This window comes from Opisthocomus hoazin, chromosome 3 (assembly GCF_030867145.1).
Source record: "Opisthocomus hoazin isolate bOpiHoa1 chromosome 3, bOpiHoa1.hap1, whole genome shotgun sequence".
Taxonomy (NCBI): Eukaryota; Metazoa; Chordata; class Aves; order Opisthocomiformes; family Opisthocomidae; genus Opisthocomus; species Opisthocomus hoazin.
The window spans coordinates 80,203,003-80,216,374 of NC_134416.1; the positions used below are offsets into that span (position 1 = coordinate 80,203,003).

Genomic DNA, 13,372 nt, shown 5'->3' on the forward strand with positions numbered 1-13,372 from the left:
CCTAAGAGGAGTGTTGGGGTGGTTTCAAGAGTCGCGGTGCAAGGCGTTGGGGCCCTGCAAGCTCGTTTGAGCGACTGTGCTTGTGATATCCTTGTCATGTGGGGTGGTAGATGTGAAGGCTGCCTCGTAAGGAGCAGTGGTCTGCTGGCAGAGTAGTGCCCTTGGGGAAAAACGTCTTGTGTCCTGCTTCCAGCACCGTTTCTGGGCGTGCAAGGAGGCCAGTCTGGGCAGGGGCTGGGGGTCCCTGCCCACAGCCCCATGAGGACTGGCTAGGCAGAGAAGAGCAGCAGGCTGGCTTCCCAAAATCGCGGGGTACCTGAGCTGGGAGTGCTCACACCTTGTAAAATCGGGCATGTGGGTCTTGTAAGGAAAGGAGGGTGTAATGGGAAGCTGGTTTTGGTAGTCAAGCTGCGGTGAACCTTCTGTGCACCACCCCTGTGGCTTTTGCTTTTGGCTGAGCCTGATCCTGGCTTATTTCAACTGCTGCAGCTCACCTGCGGGGTGTTGCATGACAAAGGACCACCCTTCGAGTAGCTGATTTAAAAAAGGAAACTTGATTTGGTGAGTCTAGAAGAAACATAAATACATTTCTGTTTTTCTTAGGCCTAGATAAATTCAGGCTAATGTGATAGCTCTTCATTGAAGGTCTGAATGGTGAATTCAGATTATTTTTTCTTTTGAAAAGAGGTTCGCGCTTTGTTACAGCCGTGATTCCTCGCAAATTATCTTCCCTTTGCCGGCGGGGCCGGGGGAATCTTGTTCTGCACCCTGAAGGACTGTGTGATTTTTCTGACACAACAGCTAGGCTTGCATGAAAGCAAAGCCTAAAACAGATAGCCAGTTATTCAAGGACGAATTATCTGTATGCAGAGGAAATTAAGCATGTGCCTCAAGATGTTGTTCCCTTAGCAGGGCAAAGAAGTGTAGGGAGAGCGTCTGTGGAGGTGCTGCCAAGGCAGTAAGAGGACATCTGATGGCAGCCGCCTTCACCTGTGAAGCGAAGCTGAGGTAGGTGAGTGTGCTCAGTGTTACTTGCCAGGTGTTGGCTTTGAAAGTCCCCAGTCAGGGGCTTTTAGGGGGCTTTTTTGATGCAGTGTTGCAATTCCAAACAACTCTCCCCCAGTTTAGTCTGCTGTAGATAATTTACCAAAATGACAATGAAAGTTAATACTCAACTATTAAAACAACTGGTTAAAGAAGCCAAAATTACCCTGGTGGTAAAGCATTTTGCTTTTTCATATGACTTCTGTCAGAGTTTAGTTAACAGAACTGAAGTACCTTGAATATGAAATATTCCCATTTTCTGCTTTGTAAGTACATGGGTCACAGCTAGGTAACTATTAGGTGCTGAAAATGCAATCTTTAATTAACTCGAAGGAATAGCTGATTCGTTAATTGCTGTGTGCAACTTTTGGAACTTGTATTACATCCTCTGAAACATGCTTTCTAAGCCAGCAATGAACCTGTTCAAAGCAAATTTTAAAACTCATGGTTTAAAGTTAGTAGGATTAAAGGTTAGCCCGGGTGTCAAGTGGTGAGGTACGCGCCTAATTTAATAACAGTAATGTTTCAGCATCTCCTGAAGAGAAACGTTAACGAACTTTTTGGATTAATCCAACCACTTTTCACTTGAAAGCTTTACTTAAGTTGTCGCCTCGTGGCTTTGAAATGAAGCCCCTGGTGCAAGAAGCCTGGGTTTTGCTGGCTGCCCGGCGGGGACTTCCCCGAGCAGGCGGGCAATGCTCTATCCGAGCAGCCGCCAGCACCGGTGCCGGGGCAGGAGGGAATTTTGGGCTTTGGCTGGAGCTGCGCAGCAGCACGTTAGGACGTTACCCATGACGTTTCCCGGAGCGGGGATAAAGCTTGGGCTTTCTTTGAAGGACGAGAGGGGCTAATCCGTGCAGTGGTACTTATGTTGATTTGTAAGGTTTGTTCAGCTGGGATGATTTGGCTGGGTATTATGGTGTTTAATCAGGGAGGGAGAACACAGGTTCACTAAAGGAAAGCAATAGATGCTTTGACTGTGGTTTTTAACTTTGCCTTTAAGAGCTTTAGACTTGTAAGACACGTGGTAGCCCTTCTGGTCTGTCTGAATTTTTAACTCCTTTTTGAACTGTCTTGTCTGTTAGTGTTGTTTATGTGTATGTATTTGATTTGAGCTCTCAATATTATTTTTTCTCTAGCATGGGCAGTAAGAAAAAGATATGCAAGTAAAACTTTAGAGAAGCATTATGAGTAGAAATGTGTATATAGGAAATCGTGGAAAAAAATTTGAAAAATAGTATTTTTCATTCATGGAAGCATAAGGAAAACACAGTATTGTAAAGCTTTTTATTCCATTTCCTTAATGTAGAAGTATGTAATCTTAATAAATACGCAACTACACCTGACCTTTCCTGTGTCAAATTGCAGCTTTCGCTGATACAGAATATCATCTTAAAGCCACTCACCCATAAATATGACTGCCTAATACAAGATGCAGTCTGCCAAGCATTTCCCATGTGGCCAGCAGACAGTATTTCAATTCATCTATCCATTGCCATCCAACGTTGTGCTTCCCGAGTTCTGACTTGGAAGTACCTTAATGACTCAGTAGGTTAGCATGGGTTTCCCTGTCATCTGGAAAGCTTAAGTGGATTTTCTGTTTCTTTTTGTGTGGCTAGGAGCTGTTCTGCTGCCTGGGTGTTGCCCCGACCAGGTCCTCTTGAAGGATGGGAGACGGTCTTTCTGTAATCGTCATTTTGGGATGTATTGCCAGAGCTTTCCTTCCTGATTTTGCTGTAGAGGTGGTGCACTAAGATTGAGGCATCTAGTTAGCCTTACCTTCAAGGTAAGACTTGAATAGAGAATTCCTGGGTCAGCTGGTTGGTCTGTCTCATGCATTGTTAGGCACACTCTCCTTTTCTTTTTTGTCCTGAGTAAAGAAAGGGCCACAATAAGGCTGAAGGTGAATGAGTATTCCTTGCACAATTATGACTCGAGCTTTAGGTTTCCCTCTGTTCCTTTCTCCTCCTGGGTCAGGAGGATCCGTCTGGCCTGCTCACCCTGTGGCATGTCACGTCCTTCACCAATGCAACCACTCCGTCCTTCTAGAGGGTTTTTTAAGGATTAGTCTGCTCTGACCCCAGATTTGGCCTTGGAAAGGGTAGCCCATTCTGCCCTCTGCGGTGCTGCTGCTCTGCTCAGTTAGTGTTCTTTTCTGTCTTCTCGGTAGCTGAGGCTGGTTTGGGTTTCCTTCTGTCTTGATAAACCCAACCAAACAAATGCTTTCTCTTAAACTCATGAACTAAAGGTAGGCGACATGAGAGAAAGGTTCAGGGAAACCACTGAACCTAGTGTTCATGGAGGAAAGCTGCAGGTGCTACCAGTTTCTTGAAAATTAATCTTCTGACTGGATTTTGTAATCAGCTCGGGAATGACGATTTCCTAGAGCTCTGCTTAACCTCAGATTCTGCTTGAAGTGATCTGTTTACTCAGTATTTACTATGCAGCAGTGGTTCTGCAAGCTTTGGCCTGCACAGAGGGGTTTGGAAGGCTGGCCAGCAGTTGCTGGTACTGGGAGCTCGGCTGGTGGCAGTGGCTGGGCTGGGGTGCGTGGTGTGCTCGCCCAGCCGCCGACGGGCAGCCCCACTGCCAGCAGCATCCTGTGGGCTCTGCGGCTCTCCTGTTCAGTTTCAGACCTCAACCTGATGCTGCTTTGAGGAACGTATGCTTTTCTCCTACTTATTAGTTTTTTTAAAAGCTGCAATTTTACTACTAATGATTTATTATTCGTGGAGAATGTATATTATTTCTTCATAATAATATGCATAATCAGCATTCTAGAAGTCTTAGACATTTTCTTTGTGTTTCAACCCCCCCTCTCATAGCAATGCCATTAGTGCTTCAACACCTGTGTGTGCCTTAAGGTCAAGCAAGAGCTCAGCAGTGGTGGTGCTGGTTATACCCTCCTACAGCAGTTGTCTGTTGAGGCGACCTATGTCCATCCGACTCTACGGTTCTTGGGTTAGAAAAGGGAACATGCACACTGGGAGATGCTTCTGAATGTTGTCCGTGAATAACTGCAGCCTCATCAAAGGGCAAACCTGTTAAAACCTTTGTCAGAGATGTGCTTTACCTTAGTTTGTCCCTGGAATTAAACAAACCCTCCTTATCCAGCCCTCTCCCCCCAAATGCTTAACGTTCATCATCTTTACTCTTTAAGATGTGAAGTGTTAGGTGTGTGAACTGGACAAGAACTGAATTTTCCATTTTTTAACCCTTCATTTCTTCCCATCAGAATTCCTGAAACTTGTTTTATGTGGTAAGGACTAGTCCGAGGGTACAAGTTCATTTCTTCCTGCTATGGGACACCTAAAGCCAGTTGCTCCTGTTACTCGTTAATGCTTGGATATTTTGACAAATGCCTTTCATATGTATCTGGTTCCTATAGTTGTTACCTAGCAACATTAATTTTCTTCAATTTAGTTTGTCTTCTATTTCAAGAAATCCATCAGGTGTTTTAAGAATGTTTCTGGAGTTCAACCATGAACCTTTAGTAAAGAGGTGTTTAAAAAGTGAATTCCATCCAGCACCTGTAGTTCACGTACATACATTTGGTGTTAGCCACTCCAGCCTTACTGGCAGGAATGGGAACAGATGCGTGGGGGATTTAAAAACTACCCAGAGAATACTGGAGCAGTTACAAGTTTGCTGTTGGCTTCTCTGTGTGGCATTTCATTGCCCATGGAGAGCATCGATGCCTGTCTCGATTTCGTGCTCTTCTACCGTCCAGCAGTTCTAGTTCTTGCCGCCCTTTCCATGGCATGGTCCATTTAGCATTTTGGAAGCTGCTCATACACTGATGTGACATTTTGCAGGCCAGCAACCATAGTTACAGTAGAAAGTAGAGGATTTCACTTAAGCTGATGAACGTTGGAAAGTAATAAAGGAAAGGAATCTTCAGTGCAAAGTCCCGTAAGGGGACTTACAGGGTACATAAAGTTTTCGGGTTCAGGCTTGTCATTTTTAATTCAGATCATGACCACCTTGGAGATGGTGATGTCTCTAGGTCACAAAGTTGGGAATGTGTCTTCTGCCTTCACTTGAAACTAACAAAAAAACCTCTAAGCTTCTAATGTTCAACAAAGGCAAGCTCAGTATTTTTACAATTGGGTCCGGGAGCGGGCCTGGAGAACATTGTGAAGGCATAGGGTTTGCAAATGTTTTTGAAATTATCTTTTTGTTTCTTGTGCAAAATTACCACCTGTGTGTAGTTTTTAATGAAATAGGAGGGAAGAGATTACACAGAACTGGAGCTGGTGTTGGGAACTGGAGAGTGTCATTCAGCTGCAACAACACTGTAGAGGTCACTGTGGGGTTTTTAAAAACTGGTGAGAAATCTGCTTATTATCATCCATCTTCTGTTATATGTGTTGCTCAGAGGTGTAGAAGCTGCCAAGTACTAAACGCATGCAACGGTAGTGGAGCTGTAGGTGACTGTTCCAGTGCACAAGAATTGCAAGTCTGAGTAGGCAGCTGGTGCCTGTGGCGTTAGTGGAAGCTGAAATGGGTATGGGGGGGAGGCGAGACACTTCTGTAAACACAGCAAGCATAGTTACAAGCTCAGAGGGAGAAAGTGACAGGGGAGTATGAGTGTTACCTAGAGTGGACTTATTTGTGCATCATTATGACTATGTGTTGTCGGCAATGGTATATTTTAAATAAGTTTTAGTGGTTGGAATTTCTCAAAAATCCTGTCAAAACAGCCTGGAGGGACATGCTACAGTGCTCTTGTGCAAGGGCAAGGGAATGTCCCCTTAATAAGGGAATGTCTCCTAAAACGAGTTTGTATGCACATCTCACTGTGATAATCCTTACCTGCATTTTTGATCATAAAATGTAAGATTTCCACAATGCCAAAAAGTTTGCAAAACATACTTGCATTGCCAAAATGAATCAGAATAACTTATATGCGGTTTTAGAAGATTTGAAACAGGATGTTGAGGTGGATACCACAAGTATTTTAGATGTCTTTTTTCCTTTTCTGTTAATTTTAATGTAAATGTATTTTCTCTGTATTGCCTATAATGTACATAGTGTTTCACTGCATCATCAATGCAGGGTGCTAGGGTATATGCAACTGCACATTCGTTTTCTTTTACTGTTTCCATCTGTCTCCTTGAGCGTTAATTCATGTGTGCAGGAGGGCCTGCTAACCACTTCGATATCATCTTCTACTGAGCTAAACTTGCGTGAAATCCTGTGTTAGTTACATCTTAGCTTCTTTGCTTTGTCAAGCTGGATCTTGAACGTGCTGCACTGAAACTCGTTTTGGGGAATGGACTGCCAGAGTTAGGCTGTCAAACTGGAATAGGTGATCAATCAACAGCTGCCTTTCTGTAATATCAAACACTTGTTTATATAAATGCTGTTAGACTTCACATAGTATCAGATTTTACTTCCATGGCGACAGAAAAGTGGGTGCAGCCTTCTTATAAACCTTCTGCTGAATTCCTAGTAGCACTTGCATCAGTCCTCTCTGCGAACTGATATGAGGGATTATGCTGGATGGTTAAATTCTGAAATGAGCAAACAAGAAGGAAATGATTTATGTATGTATACAGTTTTTAAAAGCCTCTTAAATCACAGCTCACTTAAGTCCTGTGATGTTTTTCATAGTATTCCCTATGAACTGCAGACCATTATGTAGAAGGGAAGAGTGTTTGCTGGGCTGCCATTTAGAGACATGAAATGCATCTTGGTCTGTAGTCCAAAGGCAAGATTCTTTCTATGTTCAGCTTTTTTCAGTAAACAGAATTTCTGCAGTGCAACAAGCCCCTGAACAGCCGTGGAAATACCTTCTTTCTTCGGGAGGCTGGCACGGATGAAGCTGAGCAGGGCTTGTTTCAACTTTATGTTGCTTCAGAATAAGCAGGATCCCGCTTAGTCCTGTTAGCTGAGCTTGACACGTCAAGGCCAGCTACCACCGAAATAAGCAAATAAATTAGAATCTAGGGGGATAGAGAAGGGCTAGAAGCAGAAAGGCAAGTGGGACGTGGTTAAGCACAGATTAAAGTTTGCTCAGGCCTGATTTAGGAGTTGTCATCCCTCCTGTGGTGTGCTCAAAAACATTCAAATAGTATTCAAAGTGCTTTTGTTGTTGTGGAACGTGATAGCTTAGCTCAATGGAAGTTTTATAACAACGTTTTCTTCTTTCCTTGAATTGAACTTTTAAGTCTTTTCTTGTAATTGAAATCATGATTTACTTTAGCAGAAATATTACTTGCAACATCCAGTGGAGCTGGTTTGTGAACAAAGCCAAAGTTTAACGAGTGTGGGCAAAGAAGCAAAGTGAAGTTCATACAGCTGCCAGCATATGCACTTTGGTTCTAGTTTGGGAAAGAACGTTGCTCACAGATATACCAAGTATTTTCTATGGTACAAGAAGTCTGCAGAACTGCCAGTGCCCTATGCACCACCAGAAGTATGTCAGAGCTAGGTTTTGACAGTGTTTTCCTTTAAAAATGGCTTTCAGAAGCAAAAGGTTGCTTGCATGTTTGTGCATGGAAGTGATAAGCTAGGCTTTGTGCTGTTCAACTGAGAGAGGGGAAAAAAGACCTCGAATATCCACTTTTGTACTCCTTGATTTTACGGCAAAATTCAGTGCAGGTTGAGGAAAACAGCCTTTAGTATCCCTGGAATAGCTGGAGAATGCAGGATAGCTGGAGGCTCCTCAGCTACTTGCCACTGCCTGCTATAACCTGCAAAGGTGATTCTCCCAGGTCAGTCGCAAAATTTGCCTGCGCATACTTAGAGGGCGAGCGTGATGCCGTACTGGCTCAAAGCCCAGTGATTTGCAAATTTGCAAATTTTGCTGTTAGCTAGTAAGCCTCTTCAAAATAAGTTTTGTCAGCTTTTTTTCTTTTCCATGTATCTTTATCGATAGAGGCTGGAACTCACTGGTTGGTAGAGAAAGATTCTTTGAAGGACTGCACTGTATATGAAATATCCTTCTCAATAGCATACCGGCAAATGGTTAAAGTGGCTTAGAAATAACACGGGTGGTTTATTTGATTTTGATTTAGTTAAGCTCTGTAGAGAGCTGTGGCAAGCAGCGTACTGGATTAGTTGGCGGGCTGAGACATCTGCTGGCACCTCCGAGGTAGGCTACGGCAGCGAGGCTTCCTCTTGCAGCGTCCTCAAATCTCACCATAGTGGTGTCTAGTAGTAAATGCTGTTGTATGGAGATGAAACTGTATGAAATGCAAGATTGCAGGCTTTGTCTTCAAAAAGCTTAAGGATCTGCACTCCTGCAAAAACTTTATAGCAAGACAGGGCTATTATTAGCAGTGTTGCACATGCGGAGAAAAGGAGCTGACAGAGGAGTGAAACCAGATTCTGGACTTACTGCAGCGTATTATTAGGAAAACTCTGTATGCACCATGTCAGTGCCTGTCCTGTTGGAAATTGAATTTAGGTGTGTAATTGATATGCTTGAAAGCCTGCTAATGGTAATTCAATGCTTTAAATTATGTACTTGGTTTGCTTAGTATTTTGCATGAAGTGCCTCATTTTATGAATATTAGACTTCGTATTACACCTTTGTGCCTGTTTGATTATTCGGGGATAGCTTGACTCTTAATCATTCCTCCCATGTTGAGATCATCTAAAAACTTAATGATCTTGCAGGGTAATAGGTTTGTCTAAGTTGTTAATAAATTAGCACCCTCAGGGACCAGGCCACACGGACTTCCACAGAATGTACACCTTCACTTTCTTCCCTTTCTGCATCTCACCCTGCTAAACAATTGCTGTTAGTTGCTGTAATATACTCCCCGACTCTGTGGCCAGGGTCTGTCTTTTACTTCTCCTTAATCCAACCCCTAAGCTTTTACCTGACAGCCATCTGACACCCTCCAGCTCAGTGTTCTGGTATTTTAGATGAATGATAAAATTCAAAGCCCTGGTAATTCTGCCTCTCCCTGTTTATACTTCTATTCCTGTGGTTCCCTTGTGATTGCTCAAGAAGTGTTTTCAGTATGTCCTCTCCAAATAGGATAAAAATCTGGAGGATGGAATGAAATTTAAATTGCAACTCTGTCTCAAGATCCCTAAAAATAGCAGGAAAATTATTGTAGACTTCGTCCAAGCAAAGCAAAGTCTAGATTATTGAAACGCATGAACTAGCTGACAGACAGAGAACATGGTGTAGCCTAGTAAAGGTGAGTCTTAGTAGTAGGGCAGTGGCTGTTAAGTACAGAGACTAAGGCAAATAACCATGAAGAAATGGAAGGACAAAACATGTTTCTGGGTTGATGGGGTTTTTTAGCTTTTTTAGCACATGTTCAAACCTAGAAATTGTGTGAGTTCTCTTTCAGTGAAGGCTAAGTGGCTTTTACGTTAGTAAAGGGCCTACCAACTTCCAGTGAGGAACAGTGTTGCAAGTCATTTAATAGAGCTCAGATGTAGGTACATGACCAGCACCTATTTAATTCTGAGCAGGTCTTTGATTCATGGAACTGTGAGAACTGGGGTCATTAGCGTCCAAAACAATTGCCGTGTAAATGCCATGTTCAGATCCCCTTATGGGTATTGAGGCATGTTGGTGGTGGACAGAAATTGAGTGGTGCTGTTTTGGATTATTTATAAAGAATTTATAGATAAAAGGAAGAAACTCTTCACTGAGGGTGGCAAGGCACTGGCACAGGTTGCCCAGAGAAGCTGTGGCTGCCCCCTCCCTGGAAGTGTTCAAGGACAGGTTGGCTGGGGCTTGGAGCAACCTGGTCTAGTGGAAGGTGTCCCTGCCAATGGCAGGAGGCTTGGAACTAGATGATCTTTACAGTCGATTCCAACCCAAACCATTCTATGATTCTATGATATCCTCAAGAAAGGTGATACCGGTACAAAATCATTTATGGTATCTCAAAGAAAGTATTGTAATTGATCAGAAGCTGCTCCTGGTGGTTCATGTACCTAGAAAACATGGCAAAAGGATGAGTATCAGAAAATATTTGGGCTGAAAAGCAGATTTTAGCCACATAATGCTGTGTAAATGTTTGCTACCTCCATTGCTTGGCTCTACTTGCCATTCATGTTGTGTAGAGTTTTGCGAGATACAAGGTTTGCAGGCAGCATTGGTATATTTTTCCAGGCCGCTTGATACAGCTGGAAAATAAGGGCACATTTTTGGATACACAAAATTGTTTGGTCTGAAATAGCTGTTCAGGCAGTGGCTGTGCAGTAATTGGCAGCAGATATCGATGTGTGTGTTCATCAGCCCGCCGAAGTCCTGATAGGGAGTGATGTAACTTGTGGGTAGGGAGTAATTACAGTACTCAGCAATATGAGTTCAGAGAGTGGTTAGTGCAAAGGACTCGCAGAGTTTTGTTGTCTTGCAGAGTAATTATGATCGTTAAGGAGGAACGAATGAGCACAAGTCCACTTACTGTGAGATAAGGTGGCATGTATAGGAAGGTTGGTGCACTTTGTAGGGACTGATGTTCCCCCAGCCACCCGCACCATGTACCTGATTGATTACTTTGAGCTTTTGAAGATAGGGTTCTCTCTATCACATTGCAAGAGCAAAGGTACAGATCTTTATAAAAAGTCCTTGGAGTGACAGTTAAAAACTTGCATTGCCCTTCAAAATATCGTATCACAAAAATACGCAGAAATGCAGATGGGATTTTTAAGAAACAGTAATGATCACTGTCTGATGTGTACAGCAGAGGAGTGTGTCTTCCACTTACTGACTTCTGCAACATGATCTTTTTTTTCTTCTAAATTGCTGGATCTTGCGAAGTGTTTATTATGGTGTTTGACAATCTGAAGTTGATACATTGACAAGCTGAACTGAGGTATTCCTAAGTGATATACTTTTGAAATGTATGTCAGTTTATCAGTAAGTGAAGTGGTGCTTCACATGAGCATTGGCGTTACTAAAAATCCCACGAAATGTTGATTATATATAATGTAGTACAGTAGAAATATTTCATTCTGTGACAGTAGCTTTTCACCAAGGAAAATAAAATAACTGTCCATCACTGGCTGTTATTAGCTGCATTTTTCTGCTCTAAAATAAATAAATGTTTTCTGCAATAAAAGCTTGCACTGTGAAAATACAACTACAAAATTATGTGATAACTTTACTGAAATGTACTTTTCGGTCTTTTCAGGCCTCTTTTATCTGGGGATTCCAGATGTGTTACTCTGCCTTTACTTTGTCTTTCAGATGATGATGTGGACCTAGAAGCTTTGGTAAACGACATGAATTCGTCATTTGAGAGTTTATACTCTACATGCAGTATGCAGTCGGAAACCACTCCGCTCCTTCAAAATGGTCAGCTCAACCGCAGTCAGTTGCCGTCCTCGGGATCCGGCGCGCTGCAGCCCATGTCTCCACGGCAGAAGGTGCAGCGGTCTCAGCCAGTGCGCATTATGGCAGTCAGGTAGGAATGAGGGACTTGCCTCCTTTTTGTTAAAGTTGTCTTGAACTAGCTTTAAAAGAACTACATGTTAAAATAGGAGATCAACTTCAGTAGGAGCCTAGTAGTGTTAGACTGGACTTTTGCATAGGAGAAAACATGTACCAGGTAGGTGAAGGATGCAGATTTTCTGTGTATTTTGCAAAATGCAAAAGTGTCACATTTTCACCATTTTTTTCAATCAATGTTTGATGTACCTGTAGTGGCAGACTTGCGTATCATTGGTATGAATTTTCAGAAATGATGCCCATATTTGGATTTATTTCCAAACTCTTAAAAATCGTTCTCTCAGGTGTGCTGCCTACTGACAGCCTCTTGGTTTTATAAAATGTAGGAGATCACATAGATGGATGAGGGTGTATTCAGACAGTTTCTGTGTACAAAGAATACTTGTCTTTGTGGAGGTTTCCAGAACGGTCCAAGCCAACCAAACAAAAAAGGAGCACATCGTAGTTACTTAACTGCTCTTCTTAGAGCACTTTCAGCTCTTTCATTTGAGTGCATTATGGGAGTCATTACAAAAAAAGAAGTCTTTAAGTTGTCTGCCTGTTGTCAGGATGTGGGCTTGAATTCAAGTGGAATACTCTTGGTGGTGATGGGAGAGTCTATAGGTGATGCTGAGGTTCTGAAATCCTGTTTTTAGGCAGCAGGAGCTCCTGTCAGCGTGAGTAGGTAAATTGCCTGAATTGGAGAGATTTGGAGTTTTCCTTTCATTCTAACTAACAGTGTCTTATCCAAAAGAAGTGAGAAGTAGCAATAACAAAAGAAAAATCCCAAATGTGGAAAGGTGGAAAGGATTGCACCTAGTTCTCTATGCTGATGTATTTCCTATAGGAATGGTATTCTTAAGAGAGGCAGCTTTTCTATATGGATGGGTAGTATGCATGAACTGCAGTACAACCAAGTCGGTTAATGATGCAACCATCTTTACAAGTATTTCATATTTAACCTTGAGTAGGGTTTACTAGAAAATGCACTCTCTGGAGTACTGTAACTGTCGATGTTTTGTAAATATCTCAATGAAAACACTTCATCTGAACTATTTTTGGCATTTCAAAACTTAGCAACTCTTTTTTGAGAACTCTGCCTTTCTGAACCCTGGTACTTCCATGTGCACAAGAACATCGTGTCTTTATCATTAAAGAAAATAACGGATAAACTTTTATTCGGGGTTATCTAGACCCTTTCCCATAGAGGGGGATGGCCGTGTCTTCTTTTGCAGCCAGAACAGAATGGTTGACTGTGGTAATTCTCCAAAGAGCACACTGTCAGCCATGAAGTAAATAATGCACTGCAGCAGTATGGGCAGAGCAGAGCGCAGCACAGTGATTTCTCATTTTAAGGAAACCACACCTTCCAAACTATGTCAAGTCTGTAGTTCCACTTCTTACAGTGGAGGTCAGTCAAAAACTTACGATGCAGAGCACCGTTACGCAGCTGCTGATGGGATGGGTCTGAGGTGGTCTCATGCCGCCCTTCGCCCTGCACTGTCGGGAGGTGCATGCGTGGGCAGCGCAGGAGAAACCCAGCAGGTCAAGCAGTCATTCTCAGGACGAGAGGCAAAGGCCTCAAGTTGTGTCAGGGGAGGTTTAGATTTGATATTAGGAAAAATTTCTTTAGGGAAGGAGTGGTCAGGCAGTGGAACAGACTGCCCAGGGAGGTGGTTGAGTCACCATCCCTGGAAGTGTTCAAAAAACGCGTGGGTGTGGCTCTTCGGGACATGGTTTAGCAGGCATGGTGGTGTTGGGGTGATGGTTGGACTTGATGATCTTAGAGGTCTTTTTCCAACCTATGATTCTATAGCTCATAGTTATGGCTGGAAGCTGCTGTTTATAACAAGACCCCGGACTATAAGGCTCGTTCATGGAACACGAAGGCAGCTCAATGGCAGGACAGAGTTACCTGCA

The 13,372-nt window shown here is 42.9% G+C and overlaps 1 protein-coding gene across 6 annotated transcripts in view; it reads left to right on the forward strand.

Moving 5' to 3' along the window:
- Nucleotides 1-13,372, forward strand: part of GRB10 (growth factor receptor bound protein 10) — a 149,826-nt gene that overhangs the window by 78,535 nt on the left and 57,919 nt on the right. For all 6 annotated transcript variants that reach the window (XR_012763494.1, XM_075416753.1, XM_075416756.1 and 3 more), the window contains one exon: nt 11,213-11,429. Coding sequence is in view for 5 of the 6 variants with exons in the window: in XM_075416753.1 (XP_075272868.1) it covers nt 11,213-11,429 (217 nt within the window). In the remaining variant the exon portion in view is untranslated. The remainder of the gene's footprint in view (nt 1-11,212; nt 11,430-13,372) is intronic.